General features: G+C 36.6%; 1 protein-coding gene across 3 annotated transcripts in view; it reads right to left on the bottom strand.

The window, feature by feature from the left end:
- Positions 1-7,716: 7,716 nt before the first annotated feature.
- The window catches only part of LOC149789618 (DNA topoisomerase 2-alpha-like), a 78,363-nt gene continuing 64,941 nt past the window's right edge, over positions 7,717-21,138 (bottom strand). For 2 of the 3 annotated variants that reach the window (XM_089971643.1, XM_089971644.1), the window contains exons 30-32: positions 19,695-19,877; positions 15,111-15,286; positions 7,717-11,124 (exon numbers count right to left, since the gene is read on the bottom strand). In XM_089971643.1, the coding sequence (XP_089827769.1) occupies positions 10,978-11,124; positions 15,111-15,286; positions 19,695-19,877 (506 nt within the window). In that variant the 3' untranslated portion in view covers positions 7,717-10,977. The remainder of the gene's footprint in view (positions 11,125-15,110; positions 15,287-19,694; positions 19,878-21,138) is intronic. The other variant, XM_089971645.1, reaches the window with a different exon arrangement.

The raw sequence follows: 21,138 nt of genomic DNA, 5'->3' as shown, positions 1-21,138 counted from the left end.
CGTTGCTCAGCCATCACGGGGTGCATGTGCTAAATGAATACACTCACTCATAGGGAGAATGTACGTTCGATATCACTGTAGAAGCTTTTCAGGTTCAAACTCAAAATCATATGGTCTCTGCAACTTTAATATGTTATGTGTTTGTGATTGTTTCAAGGTTTTGGTTATTTGCCCGCTCTTCATGAAAATTGAGAATTGCGGGACATGTATCGGACTTCGTATAGTCAATCATTTTAAAAACTTAAATATATTTTAATGCCAGATAAAGCAATTTGCCTTTTATCAATCATTCAAAAGCTTATGGCTGTTTAACATTATCGTATATCATATATTCATGTGTTCAGCTAAAATTCTTCCATAAGCCACAAGCACAAGTCTCATGCAAGGAAACAAAAAAAACAATGTAAGCAAGTTGAGCCCACGCCTTAGGCATTTTGGGAAATAAGGTTACCTTGGCCGCATTAAAAATGGATTAAAATGGAAGGCAATGTGTGAAGATGGTGGAAATCGGCCCAGAGACTTAAAATGTAATTGCCATTTAAAAACCAAAAGCTAGTTATAAAACTACAACATAATATGTCAATGTTTTCTCCAACCATTTTAATATCTGAAAACAAGCAGCTAAATTAGATACGTGTGTATGTGTGATTGGGAATTTTAACGTAGCTTGAAGAATTTTTCAGTCATATCGCTACGATGCCTGCAGTGTGGCAGTTTATAGTAATGTCTAGCACAGGGGCATAATGCCACATACATGTAGCATCAAGTCCCACGGAGGCATTGGGTCCCCCCCTCCCATTTCACTTACAAACATGTTGTGTCCTACATCCGTAAAACTTAATAGCTAACCACTACATGTTTGTCCCCTCCCCCTCCCCCGATATTAATTCTGCGGTTGCTCCTGCACTGCTGATATTGTTTTAAATATAGGTTCAATTTAAGTACAAATATAGCTATTTCAACGCAAAGTGACGTCATGATCACGTGTGCAAAACTTTTTTAAACATCAATTTGTATATTAAGTCTTTCAAAAAAGCTGTTTACATATTTGCATTGGTATTCTCAGATCAACTACTTTTGGACAAATATGTAAAATTTGGGGCCATAACGAGGCTCTACAGTACATCGTACTTTCAAAGCATTTGCTTTGAAGTCGGCTACTGCAGCTATTATAACATATTTGAGCGACTTTGGAATAACAGCGCGTTTTTAGTCATTGAAGCCCCAGTGCAGCCGTTTTTCATAACGTCCAAACTAACTTAACTTTGGAAGGAAGGAAATGGTTTTTTGTTTGTTTTTTTTAATAAAACAACATACCGCTATTAACTGTTCTCTTAATTAATCAAGATATCTTGGTTTCAACGACGTTCCAGTATTTCATTTAGAATTAAGAGGCGCCACCTCTTCATTCAGTCCCCGAAGGTGCTCGTAGTTCTGATTTTTTTTGGGAGTGTTCCAAAAATAGTGACGTGATACAGTCGACAAATTTCGTTACATACTAATCTAATAACAAGATTCGCACGTGGCGGGAAAATATTTTTTTCTAGAGGGAATGGTGAGGCAGGCATGCATTTTTAAGCGAATCTTAGAAGAAAAAGCATGCATTAGATAAAAATAAGACGTAAATAGTGGTGATCAGCAGGGGCGTTAGAATACTTTATAGGGCAAACTTGCGCTGAATATGAACCCAGATGTTGTGGATTTCGATATTAATTGGTAAGCATGCGACACAGACTTTAAAAAAATAATTTACGTTTCATTCTTCGAATGACAAATACTCGTAAATGCTATGCCGAGTACTGCGTCACATCAAAAGCAAAGTGAGAATAGCCTATCACATAAGGATCCTCTCCCGTATCCGACATAGCGTGGTGTTGGCGTTTTATGTTTACAACGGTGACGTCATCAAATCGTGTTCCCGTTTTCGACTGAAATCGGTTGCCCCACATATGCCGCCGATCAACATCGGTTTAATTTGTAAGCAAGTGGAAGAAATGTACGGGTTTCTCAGTTCGAGGGAGAAATTACATGCTCATAATGTGATGAAACGTGTTCATACTATCTAGTTTTAATGGCACCCAACGATATTCATTACCAATATCTTGAAAGATTCGGTATTATTAAGACGATTTGGTATATTCGACTTTTTGTACCTAACGGCGGCACTGGGGTTTTAATATGAATAGTGTATCAATGACAAAAGACATTCTTCTGGTCAGAAAGAGTTTTCATAATCCTTTAAAAATAAAATGCTTTGAAGCTAAGTCAGTAAGATTAAGTTTGTAAGCATAAACAAAGTTGTTGTGTTGTTTGCCGCTTTTGAGACCTGGTCATTTTATTTCTTATTTGGAGACTGACCATGCATAGAATTTTCTGGCTCAATGGTTCACGGCATTAGCTGTTACAAATATGTGTTTCTTGTACAAAGATAATGTGTTTAATAAATGTAACAAGTTAAATAATTTAGGTAAAGGAGTAAATAGAATAAAAGATGAAAGGACTAACTGATTTGTTATATGGTCTGGTACCATCTCAATTTCATGGCGAACTGGAACAAAAAAAATTAGTGGCCAGTCCGTATTGCCAGTTGAACTCTACAAATTTTATACTTTCTTTTATAATAAAAGAAAGATTAGAAACCAAATGAAAATAAAGAACTTTAAATTGTTTCTGCTAACCATTTGTGCATATGTTTCAGATGAGAAAATATATAGCGTTCAATCTGCATTCACTAGATGCTTGTAACTTCAAATAAAGACTCTTCTTGAACTATGCAATATGTAAAGACACACGCTACCTCCGATTCCCTATGTGAACATGTGTAGGTATTTGGATGCATGTAAGTCACTAGTAGCTAAAACAAAGTAAACAAAGCTAAGGCAATACTAAATATTCAAAATCAATACAACACTATGAAATGAAAATAATAGTCGGGTTACTGTATTTGGTTGGAATATAGAAAAAGGATGCAGGCAAAGACTATGACAATGCCGTTAGAGTTCGTTCAATTCTGCATCATGAAATGACAAGAGACTGTGGCTCAGTGAATTGTCACACAAACCTCTCCAAATGTAGCTAGCTAATGCTACCAAATTTGTTTCACACCCGAATAATTTCAACACCATTTGTATGAACATAACGAGCAACACTACTTGTTCGATACATCCTGAAAAGGAGTGGCCTGTGTAAATGCAATCAGCCATGCTGGCCCTGGAATTATAGAAGAGTTCATATCTGATACAGCCTCAGGGATATAGGTGAAAAAACATGATAAACTCAGACAAATTACATCACAAACTTACATTAGGTAAAAAGTTTAATTAGTTTTTTTTAATATAAAAGCTATAAGACGCAGATGTCTGAATTAGGTAAATTTATCTACATTTCAAGACGGTGAAAATTCATAGAGCTACAGAAATGGAAATCATTCACCATCCGGAACTGAACGAACTGTTCAGCTGTATTCTGCTGATGAGCACACATCTGATCCAGTTCCAGTTCAAAGAATCCACTGCTGGAACTCGGATCCAGTTCCAACTCATCTTTACCATACTTAATTTCATGAACATATCTGTACAAAGGACAATGATCCTGTTTCTTATTCGGACTGTCATCAATTATTATGTCCAGCCTCTAGATGAGTTGTGTATGGACATGGATCAGCTGGCCAGTAAGCATTATTATCCTGGCCAGTAATCATCATTACCCTGGCCAGTAAACAGCATCAATCTTATGCTGAATTTAATAAATATTCAATAAAATTAACACGATATAAGTATCTTATTTTTGTTATACTTTTATGTTCTATGATTCGTTACATAAATAACCTTACTAACGGCGGATATTCAGGTCTACCTGAACATACCACTGAATCATTGTCTACATTTTGTCTTCTTGTATGATGAAATGGACCGTATGGTTATGGACAGGACCAGCTGGTTATGGACAGGACCGTATGGTTATGGACAGGACCAGCTGGTTATGGACAGGACCAGTTGGTTATGGACAGGACCAGTTGCATTTTCATGTTACTGGTCCTGTGGAATTGCAGGATTTTGTTGAGTTTCACACTGTTATATAGTATCCCCCCCCCCAATCATTATTGCCATGGGTGTGTAGTATTCACCTGGAGTCATTATTGCCATGGTTATGTGTAGTATTCAACTTGAACCATTGTCATGGGTATAATGTAGTATTCACCTTGAGTAATTATTGCCACAAGTATGTGGTATTCACCTCGAGTCATTATTGCCATGGGTACGTGTGGCATTCACCTTGAGTAATTATTGCCACAAGTATGTAGTATTCACCTCCAGTCTTTACTGCCATGGGTATAATGTATAGTATACACATTGAGTAATTACTGCCATGGGTATGTGTAGTCTTCACCACAAGTGATTACTGCCATGGGTATAATGTATAGTATACACATTGAGTAATTATTGCCATGGGTATGTGTGGTATTCACCACAAGTCATTACTGCCATGGGTATAAGGTGTAGTATACACATTGAGTAATTACTGCCATGGGTATGTGTAGTCTTCACCACAAGTGATTACTGCCATGGGTATAATGTATAGTATACACATTGAGTAATTATTGCCATGGGTATGTGTGGTATTCACCTCAAGTCATTACTACCATGGGTATAAGGTGTAGTATTCACCTCGAGTCATTATTGCCATGGATATTTGCAATATTCACCAATAGTCTTATATGCCATGGGTATAATGTACAGTATACACCTTAAAATCAATATTGCCATGGGTATGTGTGGCATTCACCTAGTCATTATTACTATGGGTATTTGTGGTATTCACCTCAAGTCATTATTGCCATGGATATTTGCAATATTCACCAATAGCACTGGTCAACAGTGAAATCATTACTGACTTGAAAAGGCCCTAATCTGTAGTATTTTGGTGTGCCGAACACGAATATAACCGTGAAAAATTTGTATTGGCTCTCGTTTTGAAGATATTCATATACCTCATTTTCTATGTTTCACTGTGTAAATTTCTCCAGTAGGACTGCAGCAACATCCGGAATAATGATGTAACATTGCATAATACCATCATGCTCACATCATCCACAGTTGATTGCATCATTTTCTGATGCAATGCAATACTAATGCCATGCGGCTGCTGAAGTAAGTTGACGTCAGCAGTGTACTATACATGTGTAGGCCTATTATACTAATGCCAGGCGGCTGCTGAAGCTGACGTAAGCAGTGTACTATATAAAGCCCAATCAGATAGGTTCAGCATTTAAAATATTTTAGACGTTGTGCGAGACAGTTCAAGCTACTGTTACATAAAACTTATTATTTTATCCATTTACGTACAATAAAGAACAGTAATGCCTCGAAAGTGTGTTAATACCGCGGACAATTTTTGCTATATTTGTGGGGAAGTGACATTTGCCAACCAGAAGAAAAGTATCAATTCTCAAGTGAAGAAGGCATATCATCTTTACTTCGGATGCAAGGTTGGTGACCAAGACAAGCCTTGGGCTCCGCATATATGCTGTGCTACATGTACAACACAGCTTTCACAGTGGTTGAATTGTAAAAGGTCATCAATGCCGTTTGCAGTCCCAATGGTGTGGAGAGAGCCAAGCAACCACCTAAATGACTGTTACTTCTGCTTGGTTCCTCCTCTTTCCGGCGGAATAACGAAGCGAAAGAAGTCGAGAATAGTCTACCCAAACATTCCGTCTGCATTGAGACCAGTTCCACATGGTGAGGGACTTCCTATTCCAGAACCTCCAGCAGAATATTCTCTTGATTCATCTGACGAAGACAAAGGTGAGTCGACCTGTTCTTCTCCTGGTCCATCAGCATGCAGTGATCCAGATTTTCACTGTGGTGCATCATCAACCCCACACAGAATAACACAGGAAGAACTAAATGACCTGATTCGTGATTTGGACTTATCAAAGAACAAGGCAGAATTGCTAGGATCAAGACTCCAACAATGGAATCTTCTAGAAGATGTCACAATTACTGCATATCGAAAGCGCCACCAGCAATTGGAGCCTTTCTTCAGAAAGGAAAGTAATCTGATATTCTGTTCCGATATTGAGGGCCTCATGAATGCTTTAAAAATCACTCATGACCCACAAGAATGGAGACTATTTGTGGACTCTTCGAAACTGAGTCTCAAGGCTGTGCTTTTGCACAATGGAAACATTCTTCCATCTATTCCAGTAGCGTATGCTGTCCACATGAAAGAGACATACGATAACTTAAGGCAGCTACTGAATTCCATTGAGTATAACAAGTACAGCTGGCACCTCTGTGGTGATTTGAAGGTAGTTGCCCTTTTAATGGGACTGCAGCAAGGATATACAAAATACATGTGTTTCTTATGCGAGTGGGATAGCCGAGCAAGGGAAATGCACTACATGAGGAAGGAATGGACTCACAGGCAGAATGTAGCCATTGGAGAGAAGAATATCCAACACCCAGCTCTGGTTGAGGCTCAGAAAATCTTGCTACCACCCCTTCACATCAAACTAGGTTTGATGAAGAACTTCGTGAAAGCCATTGACCGGACTTTGCCAGCATTCCGATACCTGCATGAAAAATTCCCTCGACTCAGCGAAGCAAAGATTAAAGAGGGAGTTTTTGTGGGTCCTCAGATTCGAGAGCTTTTCAAAGATGACCGGTTCAACAACTTGCTGGAAGGTGACGCGAAACAAGCATGGAATGCTTTTCGCCTAGTTTCTACAAACTTCCTCGGAAATGTTGGGGCAGAAAACTATAAGGAACTAGTAGAAGACATGTTGATGAAGTATAAGAAACTTGGCTGCAATATGTCTCTAAAGATTCACTTCCTTCATTCCCATTTGGATTTCTTTCCTAGCAACTGTGGTATTGTTAGTGATGAACACGGCGAACGTTTTCATCAAGATATCGCAACAATGGAACAAAGATACCAGGGAAAATGGTCCACTACAATGCTGGCTGACTACTGCTGGACACTCCTCAGAGATGCTCCCGAACAGCTGTACAAGAGACAGGCGAAGAAATCTAAGATGTAGTCAATGACTTGATTTTTTATAGGTAGGCTATTACAGTTGACCTTTTACTATTGGAATGCATTTCGTTATGTAAACATTAATTTCTTGCAGATTACAAAAAAACTAGAGCCAATTTTGCAATTTGACTGTCATATTCGTGTTCAGCACATAAAAATTGATAAGAATTGACTAATTTTATTTCAGTAACATGACTTTTGTAAAAATTTGTTGTCCAGTGTAGTCTTTAATGCCATGGGTATAATGTGCAGTATTCACCTCAGGTCTTTATTGCCATGGGCATAATATGTAGTATTTACCTAGAGTCTTTATTGCCATGGGAATGTTTAGTATTCACTTTGCTTTTTAACTGCCATGGGAATGTGCAGTTATTCACTTTGATTCTTCATTGCCATGGGATTGTGCGGTATTCACTTTGATTTTTTATTGTCATGGGTATAATGTGCGGAATCCACTCCATTTCCAGCAGTAAAATGTGAAAGCATGAGAATTATTACAATCTTAAACACATGTTTAATGTTAACCTTAACTGTTTGGTCCTTGAATTTCATAAGGGGTAAGGGATAGTCCTTATGCATAATCAATGTTGAAGAATTTTTCAATAAAAAAAAAAAAAAAAGAAAAAAAAAAGAAAAGAAAAAAAGAAGGTTGTATAGATAAAAATCACAAGCAGCCAGTATGATATCATTTATTTTCTATTCTAAGTTGACACACTTTTGTTCAATGGTGATAATGGGGCATCTGAATTCTGTATGAGTTTCACATGACATCAAGTTTAGCAGTACATATTTTTCATCTTGTTCACAGTAAAATAGTTTTCTCAGCTTTGTTACAATTCTTCCATACATTCAACCCACTAGCAAAGTAACTAAAGAGCTTCTAAAATAAACAAATGTTCTATCATATAGGTGTCTCAAGTGTTCTGTGATATTAGTGTCTCAAGTATTCCATGATATCAGTGTCTCAAGTGTTCTGTGATATTTGTGTCCCAATGGTGATTGTGGGTTCTTGCAAACACTAATAATTGTTGTTGTAGGGTGTAACGCCATTTTTCAGCACAAGATAGGCTACACATGGCAGCCAGATTAACTGGTGGAAGAAGAACCCTGGGAAGAACCACCAACCCATGAAAAGTTACTGGCATGCTTTCTCACGTACGTTAGCCGAGCCTAAGACTCGAACCCACGCAGACTGCAGTAAGAAAACAGTGATCCGGAACAGTGAGCGCTTAAGACCACTTGAAGCCACCACTATAACAAAGCTTTAGCATTGTGAATGACTAAAACACCACTAGCAGAAAAGTGATGTCTAATTCTCTCCATAGTAATGCAACTAATGGAACAGATACGTTGACAGGTGATTTTTTTTTAGTAGGATAGATAATCTGATAGGTGATTTGGAAGTAGGATTGATAAGTTGATAGGTGATTTGTTTGTAGGATAAAAGTTGATAGGTGATTTTCTGAAAGGACAGATAGGTTCATAATAAATAAAGTGGTAGGATAGATACACAACAAATCAGTGGAGTATATTACATAATACACATTAGCACAATAATGGTAACATTGTGCCATATAAAGATAAATGTCTATAAGTTATAATAAGAGTTGCTGGAAACACAAGAATTAGTTTGTAGCTCGTGATCTATTCACTCTAGCATCAAGACACATTAATGAATTTCCAAAACGCACACACACAAAACTTGATATCTTGTGAAACTCATAAAAATAGGCAACTCTTATAAAATTCTAATAAAATAATAAGTAAAAAAAAGATGAACGAGCAAAAAGAAAACAAAGCAACAACTTTGTGATTTTGTCATTTACATTCTCATATCCTTACCATACATCTATATATATTAAGGAAATGTTGGTCCTATCAAGGACATTTGCTTAGGAAATGTTGATATTTACTTGGATTTTGGTGTTTGAAAAGAGGAAACAGGAGTAAAGTGCCTTGCCCAAGGGCTAAGAAGTCACTGGCAGGATTTGAACACTATCTTTTGATTTAGAGTCTAGAGTGCCAACCACCAAGCTACAATAACTCCTTGCTGATATTATAGTTAACCTTCACTAAATCTGACATGATTTACTGATGTCTATTACAGTAAATCTTTACTAAATCTGATATGTTGTATAGAGATGTCTTACAGTAACCCTTCACTAAATCAGACATGTTGTATAGAGATGTCTATTACAGAAAAGCTTCACTAAATCAGACACATTTTAGAGAGATGTCTATTACAGTAAACCTTCACTAAAATAGCCATGTGTTACAGGGATACCTTCACTAGATATTAGCGTTAAAAAGCAGATCAGCACAATAATGGTAACACTGCCATTTAAAGATAAATACAGTAAACCTTTACTAAATCAGACAAGTTTTACAGAATTGTCTATTACAGTAATCCCTCACTAATCTGACATGCTTAAAAGGATTTGTCCACTAAGGAGAGCTTTGATTGGTAACAGATCCCCTTGGCCCAAAAATATGTGATCTGGAGTTGGCTGAGGAAACCTTATCGCAGAACAATGGGTGTTCAGGTGCGTCACAATGGTTTTCTGAAAAAATAATTTCCCAGAGATTCTAAAAGCAGCCAGTCCTAATATTAATAATATCAAGCAGTTACATTACCCCCCCCCCCAATCCCAGTGACGGAACAAGTAAGGACTCATCCATAACACACTCGCATTCTCACAGGAAAATATATACATGGCATCAAATACTACTTAAAACATTTGTGACTTTAAAAAAAGAAGAAAAATAACAGTGAAGTGGCCTGTATTTAACAGATTTTTGTTATGAGGATAGAACTGAATAGTGAAAGAGGGCTATGAATGCATGATACCTTGTGACTTTGTAGAATACGAAAATATTATGAGGTTTAAACATCTGTGGGTAAAAGCGAATCTGCTGGGACAGGATTTTATGAATTTATACTTTATTCCTTTTTACACTTATATATGTAAGCAGTTTCTTTACATTTTAAACTAATGAATTTGATGGTTTGTGGCAATAACAAAATGCAGTCCCTGATGACAGTTTCTTTATGCCTGAATGACTAAAAAAGGACATTTAAAAAACGGAGACTTTGAAAACATTACGGCCTTGTGTGATAACCTGACCTTTCATTAAAACAATGGTAAAAAAAAAAAAAATAATAAAAAAAAAGAATTACACTTGATATAAGGTGATACTAACTTCATACCATGTGGTAGTATCTGCCATAATTGTATTTTAGGTAGTTGTCAACAAACCATAACTTGAATTCATCAATACAAAATGAACCAGGAAGATCTAATGGACCTTACGTCTTGACACTACTATTTTTATTTCCAAGCAAACCACGGTTACTTTTCTCGTGAATGACATCAAAGGTATATCACTTGTAAACAGGATAAAAGTGAGTACCGACATACATGATCATTATCCATAAAAATAACAGTTGTACCTGTCTACATGCTCAAATTAAAATAAAGTACTAAACATTCTGAATTTTGTTTTCCTAAGGTGTTTAACACATTGATTTTAGCCGACTTCTCAAATACATAACCAAAAAATAATTTAATAAAAGATTTTGATCGCAAGAATTACCACAATGCCATTGTTATTATTTACATACCTGCCCAATTAAACTACAAAACTATATTAAAATAGAAAGATATTGATTTGGTGTCAAAAATGAGTTAAAATTTTTTCACAGATCAAGGCCATGTAAATAGGTGGGAAATGAAGGACAAGGCGCGCTCTTCAATAAAAGTTAGCCTCCTTCCAAATGTTCCCCTTGCAAGTTATATTTATAAAATATTTACATCAAAGGTGTTTTCCAAGTTATTTAGTAATTTTATTACTAACAAATATATCGATAACACTGACAGTTCAAGAGAACAGACTGGTGTCATTTGCTGATGACAAATTCATAGATGATGCCATAGTTTAGAAATCATCAAAATCATCATCGGAGTCTTCTGTGTATTTGACAGCAGCACGAGCTCTTCCAGGTCTTTCTCGAGCAGGTGCTGAGGGAACACTATCCAAGTCCTCAGCCATAAAACTGTCTTCCTCTGAATCGTTGGCTTTCTTCTGCAATAGAGATTAAACAGTAAACTAAAGTGAAGTCCATATGATGACTCTACCAATACGGTGCTACTTAAGTAATCTTGTTTTACGATGCAAGGGCAAAGTTTAAAGTCATGACATTACTCAACAAATAAATGGTGAAAAACTGCCGCATACTGCAACTCATGTCAATATCCTACAGCGATGTATAAATCATAACTTAACTCAAATTATTATAAGGCAATCTGTAACATGTCTCACACACAGCTCCACATGGGTATGATATCGCATCTGTAAATTAAGATTCTATTGATCGGTGAAATCTTCCCCAGGGGAATGAACAGAGAAATGCTGGGTACACTTTTTTAAAACTGATCATTTGGGGCAAAATGCAGACCCATACAAGACATTCTCAGAAAGGCACTCGATTGTTTTCCTCAAGTTGAACCAGTTTTTAATAAGATCTAACAAAACATCATGTACCACTATTTTCAAGCTGGAAAACATGCATTTTAAAGTTCATACATGTAATTCTGGACTGATGCAGTGACAGTAAACATCACAATCAACTCAAAAGTTTCTAAAGCTTACTTGAACCTTAACTGCCTCCAGTATAATTTGACAAACTGCAGTTCCACACACTACAGAGTTCAACAGCTTCTTGATATCTCTCAATTTGATGCAATCCTTAAAAATTAAATCTTTTTCTCCTACCATGTGACATATTCAAATAAACACATGATATCTTAGAAACGTAATTGCTGCCCTTCCTGTCTTTTCGCCCTAGAATGTAAATATTCCATTTCATTCGTCTCTACTATTAAACTTTTTTATAGTAGGTCTGATGACCATTTTGTCCTGACCCATTGCCTGTTTGATGTCATTTGTAAAAAACAGTAAGCAAAAGCTTGATCTTGCAGATGTTTTTCCAACACAAAATATGTGCAGTTTAAAGCCTCAGATGTACTCTGGTTAAGTTAGTCTGGTTCTCTGACTAATTCCACTGAATGCCAGATCCATATCAACAGGGATACACTAGTAACTGGATTTTACTGCAAACAATCGTATTTCTGTAATTTCTGCTTGTATTCAGTAAGTCTGTTTTAAAAGTAATTTCCATAAGACTTGGGGCAGAACATTAGGGGTTGGCAGATCTGCAAAATACCTCCTCTGTCCTTAAAAAGAAAAGAAAAGAAAGAAAACAAACAAAAGAACAGGAATTTACTAAATAAAAGACACCCCATTTCGGCAGAGTTTGCCTTTTGACCTAGATGGAAAGTAAGAGACACTGACAGATGTATATATGGACATGCACACGATGCCAAGGTGATCACTATGCTATGCTTCCGACAAGGTGATCACTATGCTAGGCTTCTGACAAGGTGATCACTATGCTAGGCTTCCGACAAGGTGATCACTATGCTAGGCTTCCGACAAGGTGATCACTATGCTAGGCTTCTGACAAGGTGATCACTATGCTAGGACCTGAAAACTGGGGAGATTTAATGAAATAAACATAAGGTTGCACAACTGATGCATGTTTCTCACCTATTCAGATAATCGTTTTGGTGCCATGTCTTAACTTTTTATAATATTACATGCAAATGCCAAGGGATAGACCCACCAGATGGTAAAAGTTTATTCTGACAGGATTCTGTAATGTATGCCCAACACTATTCACATCCAAGCAAGGAAGGTCACAAATACAAAAATTTAAATGGAAAACTAAAACAAGCTGTTCTGGATGGACAGTAACTGTCTATGTAGGTGAGCATACTAAACTCAATTTAAGTGAAATGTACAAAATTCATTACAAAACTATGTCAAGAACTGTTTTCAAGTGCAAAAAATCCATCAACTTTTGTATTCCACATATTATATTTCATGCTGTCAAAGCAGTTTGTTGTAATGTACATTTAGTTCTTTAATTACTGATCTTTTTTCTACTCTCAAGACAGAATTCCTAATGTTTCATGGATGAATGTTAACAGTTCTAATTTTCTTAAGAATTTTGCTAAAAACTCCCTAAAAATGCATCAAGAAATTTTAAACATTGCAAAAGTATGCAATACAGGTTAATCAAAGCTGTCAGCAGATTTCTATTGCCACACAATCGATGTTTACTGTTTCACATTTAATCAAAATAAATGTGTGTTTGGATTTTTAAATTAACTTTTTTTTTTTAAAAAAATTCAGTTGCATCGCTATAATGTCTGCAGTGTGACAGTTTATAGTGATGTCTAACACTAGAACATCATGCCACAGAAAATTACCATAATGCTGAGAGTCTGGAAATATATTCCTTTGCATACATGAACATAAAAATTGAACCGTTTGCTAAATCCACGTGAAAAGCAAATTTGTTGTTTTCATTCTTTTCCTTTGCTTGATGGGACACTGTAAATATCGGAAGCAGACAATTTATGTATGTACATCTGTAGTCGTGCACACACCCCTTTGCTGAAAATAGACTTGTCCAGGCACTGGAAATGGATCTCGAGCATGTCCGTCTATTATACTGTAAACTTGAGAATGAAACATGCAGATGATGACGGTGTTAGGGCCACTCTACTCAGTCAGGTTTGAAATTATAAATCAATGAATGCATTGAATGATTTCCTTGCACTTTTTATTACATTAAAATTTTCCAAAATTGAAATCGGTAGGGGGGTACAAACAAATGGGTTGGTATAGTCAGACTATACATCCGAATCTAACAACTTTAGACAATTTTATTTGTGATTATGGAAAGAAATTAAAAAATTTGGGTTTATTTCAATTTTCAAAGATTTTTAAAGACCTCAGGGTCTTAAAAATGCTACCTCATTTTCCCCAAACTCTCAAAGATCTTTAAAGACAGTACAAACCCTGTTTGGGATGACTCCGCCAGGGTTTGAACCCAAGACCTCCCGCATAGCTTATCTAACCACTAGGCCACCAGAGCAGTCATCAAAATAAATTATGCAAGTGGGTCAAGTTTTTTATGTTCTTTGCATGTCTGAAGGATTTGCACTCAGTCGTAGAGAAAATTTAGTCTAGGTCATTAAAGAATTTTTTATGTTCTCAAAGGCATGATACATCTTCAAGACTTAGTTTGGTAAATTGTTTATTTGTTTCCTATTTATTCACAAATTAATATAATCTCACAAAATATTTAAACTTGTCCATGTTATTTTGGGTTTATTACTATTACAATTATTAAGAACACCAATACAGGAAAGAGATGCTTCTCCATTTGATAACTGTGTTGTGTCATTTTATCCACCATATTATTAATTCTTTTAAAAATTCCTTTCTGAAAATATGTAAATAGCATAATTTCTGAATTTAAAGTGATACATTTTTAATAGTTATGTCTTGTATTCCCAACAATTACATAATTTAAGGAGTTTTCCAGGCAAACCTTCCAAGATATGGTTGTACAAAATCTGTTGAAGCAAAGAACCTTGCCCAGAAAAAACTAAAGTAACTTGCCCAGAAGACACCAAAGTATCTTGCCCAGAAGACACCAAAGTACCATGCCCAGAAGACACCAAAGTACCATGCCCAGAACACACCAAAGTACCTTGCCCAGAACACACCAAAGCAGCAGCACCAGGCTCATTTGGATATAATTGTAACCTCTGATGTTGGTCTGACAAGCTAACCTCTAAACCACCAAGGATCCCTTTTGTAACCTCCAAACCACCAAGGATCCCTTTTGTAACCTCTAAACCACCAAGGATCCCTTTTGTAACCTCTAAACCACAATGGATCCCTTTTGTAACCTCTAAACCACCATGGATCCCTTTTGTAACCTCTAAACCACAATGGATCCCTTTTGTAACCTCCAAACCACCATTGACCCCTTTTGTAACCTCTAAACCACCAAAGATCCCTTTTGTAACCTCTAAACCACCAAAGATCCCTTTTGTAACCTCTAAACCACCATGGATCCCTGTGGTAACAATAGCCTTCTTTTATTCTTTTTGTTTTCTTCGATTCAATTGTTTAAACATTCGACCACAAACCTTCTTAGCAGCTGTGCTTTTCTTCTTCGGAATGAACTCATCCTCTGACTCGTCTGAGTTCATTCTGGCAGCTTTCTTTCCTGGCTTTCTTCCCTTCTTGGGTTTTGTTTCCTCATCTGAACCATCCCAGTCTCTCTTCTTGGGTTTTCGTGGCTTCTTCTCCTTTGGTGCCTTGTCTGAAATAAATGATGCATAAGTCAAATGTACATAAGCATCTAAAACAAAGTTCATTTTTGCAATGAGAAAAGGTGAAACACAATTAAGATAACCACTGACATAGCACACAAAGTAGTTAACACTGACATAACAAGAAGGCCAGGACTGCACATTGAGCTCCAATTGAAGGATTGCTTAAAACATCAAAAGGTTGAGCAAGTGCATTGGTGAATATCAGTTTAATGACTCATTCTAGGTGTAAACAAAATCCATTATTAGAAAAAATCACCAAATAAAAATTTAATCAACCGAAGCCACAATGCGAATTTGCTAGAGCTTCATCGAAAGTTCAGTGGGGGTATGAAGGTGTTACAGGATTGACTGTGCATATTCCAGGATGAATTGCATTAGTTTTATATTATTTCATTCCAAACCCGTCAAGGGGTTTAGGAAATCTAAGAAATGACAAGTTTTGAAACAAAACCTTTACATTAATGACCTGACTCTGATCCAAGCATACTGCAGAATGAACTGTCCCAACCTTATCATTATTCATTATAAACCTTAACATCTAGGTTAAAAGGGGCTTGTAATCATCACAATGAATTGTTCAAGCTACGTAATTATTCATTCCAAGTATGAACCATGGCCCCAAGGTCAGATGGGCATATAAACATATCTTAACACGAATTGTCCTAGCTTCATAATTATTTATCCCAAGTATGAACCTTAGCCCAAAACTCAAAGGGGCATATAAATACATCTCAGCATGAACTGCCTTAGCATCACAACTTTTCACCCCACGCGTGAACCTTAACCCCAAGGTCAAAGGGGCTTGAGAGGGTGCTACTGAATGAATTGCCTTTGCCTCATAATTATTTATCCCAATTATGAATAATAGGAATGACAAGAGTTGTACAATATAAGCAATGGAAAAATGGTTATGTACATTTTTTAAAAATAGAATCATGACCTTGACCCCAAGGGCTTGAAATCATATCCCAGAATAAATTGTCTTAGCTTCAAAATGATTTATGCCATAAATGATGAGAACCCATCTTGGTGTTTAGGGAATATATACAAATGAAAAACTTGAACCAAAACCTGAAACTACTGAAAATGATGCTAGTGGCAGAAAGTGACCACTATCTTTTGTAAGTCTCCAACATGGATTCAATATTAATTTTACAAAATCAGGCCAATTTTTTTTTTGTTAAAATCACTGCAGTAACTACTACCACTGCTGCCATCATCACCATTACTAATACACAGCCTAGTATTATCAAACTGAAATACAGCTAACACCATTACTAAAGAAATCAGAGAACACCAAAACCTTTCCTAGGTAAATAAAACATGTAACTCTAGGTAAGATGTCTAGCACATAACAAAATATATACAGTATTAATGCGGGGGGTTGGTGGTGGTGGGATCCTACATACGATATTAATGCTAGAAAAGAAACTGTCTTACAAATTGAGTCCGCCATGTCTCAAACTGTCTAACTATGCAATAACTTAACACAACCGGATGCCCAATTTGGAACTTGACCCAAATGAAGCAAATTAAATATTTTTAAAAGGCACAGAATATTAAGACACGCCTTTCACTCTGACTTGTACAAAGCATTAAATATAAAGAAATGTCATTCAGTCTGACTTGTACAAAGCATTCAATATAAAGACATGTCATTCAGTCTGACTTGTACAAGCATTCAATATGAAGACATGTCATTCAGTCTGACTTGTACAAGCATTCAATACGAAGACATGTCATTCAGTCTTGACTTGTACATAGAATTCAATATGAAGACATGTCATTAAGTCTCGACTTGTGCAAAGCATTCAATATGAAGACATGTCATTCAGTCTTGACTTTTACAAAGCATTTAATATGAAGACATGTCATTCAGTTTTGACTTGTACATAGCATTCAATATGAAGACATGTCATTCAATCCGACTTGTACAAAGCATTCAATATGAAGACGTCATTCAGTCTTGACTTGTACATAGCATTCAATATGAAGACATGTCATTCAATCCGACTTGTACAAAGCATTCAATATGAAGACGTCATTCAGCCTGACTTGTACAAGCATTCAATATGAAGACATGCCATTCAGTCCGACTTGTACAAAGCATTCAATATGAAGACGTCATTCAGTCTGACTTGTACAAAGCATTCAATATAAAGACATGTCATTCAGTCTGACTTGTACAAGCATTCAATATGAAGACATGTCATTCAGTCTTGACTTGTACATAGCATTCAATATGAAGACATGTCATTCAGTCTGACTTGTACAAGCATTCAATACGAAGACATGTCATTCAGTCTTGACTTGTACATAGAATTCAATATGAAGACATGTCATTAAGTCTTGACTTGTGCAAAGCATTCAATATGAAGACAAGTCATTCAGTCTTGACTTGTACAAGCATTCAATATGAAGACATGTCATTCAGTCTGACTTGTACAAGCATTCAATATGAAGACATGTCATTCAGACTTGACTTGTACATAGCATTCAATATGAAGACATGTCATTCAGTCTGACTTTTACAAAGCATTCATATGTACCTGTAGCACACTTTGAAAACACCATACTGAAAGTAACTGTTACATATTTTCTCTTGTAAATGTAATGTATAAACAGACCAAAGATCTGAGAATTAACACTTTTTAACTAAAAATCAAATTACTGGAAAGAGAAAATATGAAGGGGTCAGACTTTTGGAGGTAGGGGTGGGGGTTTAGGGATGGGTAGAACGTATTCTAAGTAGAGGTGCATACTTGTTGTTTTGAGTTTAAAGCCATTTTTCAGTGCATGATGTGTTTATACATGGCAGCCAGTGTAACCATTGCAGGAAGAGCTTGGGGAAAACCCCTAATAAGAACCAATGACCCATAGGAAGCTATTAGCAAGCTTTCTCACCCACCCACATTGACTGAGCCCAAGACTTAAATCCACGCAGACCCAAATAAGATGGCAGTGACTGGCTACGGCGAGCGCTTTAGACCCGCAGTCGATACTTCATGTGGTTATTGCTGAGATGCTCACCATCAACATCAATAACAACATTAGGTGATCTAATCCAACCACACACACAATCATAAAATGGTACACCGCTGCCTGCCTTGTCCAGCTGGAACAAAAAAGTGTGTGTAGGGGTCGGGGGTGGATACTTAACGTGATTACTGCCGAGATGCTCTCACCATCAACATCAATAACCAAATTAAACGATCTTTAACTGCAATCTCAACCAAACACACAATCGAAAAATGGTATACCCATGGCTGCTTTTTCCAGCTGGAGCATAAAGATGGGGTGGTGGTGTGGTGTTACATGCTAAAAAACAATATAAAGAGTTAGAATTTGGGGATTTATACATGAGGAATCAACATTAACATGTAGAATAACTATGGTTCTCAGTAACCAGGCATAACCAAGAACACAACATGGTTGCAAACCACACAAATGTAGCCACAAGGAAATGCAGACTTGCCAACCCTAATTAGACCATCTCAGTATCTCAGAAAGGCAATCAATTTTTTTCCTCATAAGTTGGATCAGTTTTTAGTAAGGTGTTACAAAATAGTACGTACTGCTTTTGTAAAGTTGAAAAAGTGCATTTAAAAAGTTGAAAAGTATATACAACACCGATATGACAGTACACTTATTAAACTAAAATGTTTGTAAAGTATCTTAGTTAGCTGCAGTACAGTTTCATAAACAATTCAAAACCCTACAGAGCTAAAAAGCGTAATGCTAAGTTTCAACTTCACTGGATTTTTAAATTTTTAATATCACATGATGGCAATCATCTCTCTCTCACAATGAGGCAAACTCAAATAACACATCTCCAATAAATGCAAATGTCACCTTTCCTGCTTCTCCCCCTCCCCCAAGAATCTGAATGTCTTTTTCTTCTTTTGTATTATTACGACTTTTGAGAAGACTTATTTTCACTTTTGTCTTGAACATGTATCACTTGTTGGATGTCATTTTTTGAAAATTCTATAAGCAGCATCTTAATTGTTCTGATAAATTGTATGAAAAATGTCAGTCTAAAGCATCTGAGGTATTTGTGCAAAGGTAATCTGGTTCCCTGACAAACTCCACTTAATCTAATATGAGACACAGATCCAAATCAAACATGGACAAGTCACTATCTGGACTATACCTCAGTTTTTATTCTATTCCCTAACTCTATATTTTAAGTGTCATTTTCACAAGACTTACGGACAAACTGTAATGGTCAGCAGGTCTGGGAAATAAATACAAACCACTGGAAAAACTTGCCATAAAAATCAGAACAACACAAATAGTTTAAACTGAAATTCAGGATTGATAAATTTCTCCATGTATAATTCAAAACAGAATAAACACAAGTTTTTGGACAATTTCCTGAAAATATAAATATACCTGCAGCTGAAGCTACAATGGACAATGAGCTAGCCCCAGATTTGGGAGAAGTATCTTCTTCGTCGTCTGAGGAGCTTATGAGAAAGGTTTTCTTGCTTTGGGACTTGGGCTTAGCTCCAGCCACTGCGGTAGAGCTGCTGAATTTATTAAAGGCATCTTTGATGTTGGGCTGTTTCTGGTCAACTACACAGGGAGACAAAGACAAACACACATACAATACAGTTAAGTTGACAACAAATACAACCACCAGTACTGGCAGATATAATTTCATATACAATACAAAATCATGTATTCAAATGTATTATCTCCCCTGAATGTGATGACGCAGCATAATGCAAACTCATTCACACCTATCTCCCTGTACCAGTTATTTGCTCTGCCCATGAGATTGGATCATTGAGGTTCTTTTGAATATAATGACACCTACTTCCATGGCATCTTTGCCAAAAAAAGGTTAATCAATCCATTTTGTTCCATCGACTGCTGTTGCATTACCCCAGCTAAAAGTGTTTTTTCTTAATATATAAAAAACCACACACAATAAAAAGAAGTTCCTTCCCACAGCTAACTAAAAGCAGTGAGAAAGTTCCTTATGTGACTTGTTAGCTATAGCATTCCCTTGTCATAATGTAGCAGTTGGGGTCCATCACTGCCAACTGAAATATGAGTACCATGATATATAGAGAATTGTTGTTGTTCTAGGGTTTAACGCCATTTTTCAGCACAAGATAGGCTATACATGGCAGCCAGTATAAGAACCCTGGAAAACCGAGGGAAGAACCACCGACTCACGAGAAGCTACTGGCAAGCTTTCCCACGTACCCACGCCAGCCGAGCCTTGGACTTGAACCCACGCAGACAGAGGTGAGACGGCAGTGATCCATAACGGCGAGCGCTTTAGACCACTCGGCCACCGATATATAGAGAAAAGCACAAAAACTGTTATAGGAACACAATCAGAATTTGTTAAATGTGTTTTGAAAAAAAAAATATATATATAAGTAAGTTTCACCTGGTTTGCTTCCAACCCTTTCTGTTATACAATGGTGTGATTTTAGTCGTGAGGTCTCATTATAACAGGGGAGATCTGTGTACTCAATAATGCGATACCTATGATGAAAGATACTGACTCAACTTTGATTGGATGAGATTCTTTCAGCTGCATCCAATCGAACTGAGCAGTATATACCATTTCAGCTAGTTAAATATGCCAAGGGTCTAGGTGTAACAGTGCGGATTGAAAATGGTTCCATGGCAAATCTCCCAAGCATTTTAATGTTACATATTTAAAGAAGCTGGTTGTCCCCCTTCACCTGTTTTCACACTGCCAAATGTTACTATAACTTAAATGCAAGCCTGATCATGTGAGGAGAAACAATGTAATCAGATAAATCTATGTATTATGTGACTGAATTACAGCACATATGAAAAAGATAAACTTTTA

Source organism: Sinohyriopsis cumingii, chromosome 10 (genome assembly GCF_028554795.1).
Source record: "Sinohyriopsis cumingii isolate HCF-2022 chromosome 10, ASM2855479v2, whole genome shotgun sequence".
In the NCBI taxonomy this organism is placed as follows: Eukaryota; Metazoa; Mollusca; class Bivalvia; order Unionida; family Unionidae; genus Sinohyriopsis; species Sinohyriopsis cumingii.
The sequence above is the reverse complement of the archived record's forward strand: the minus strand, read 5'-3'. Positions and strand labels throughout refer to the sequence as shown.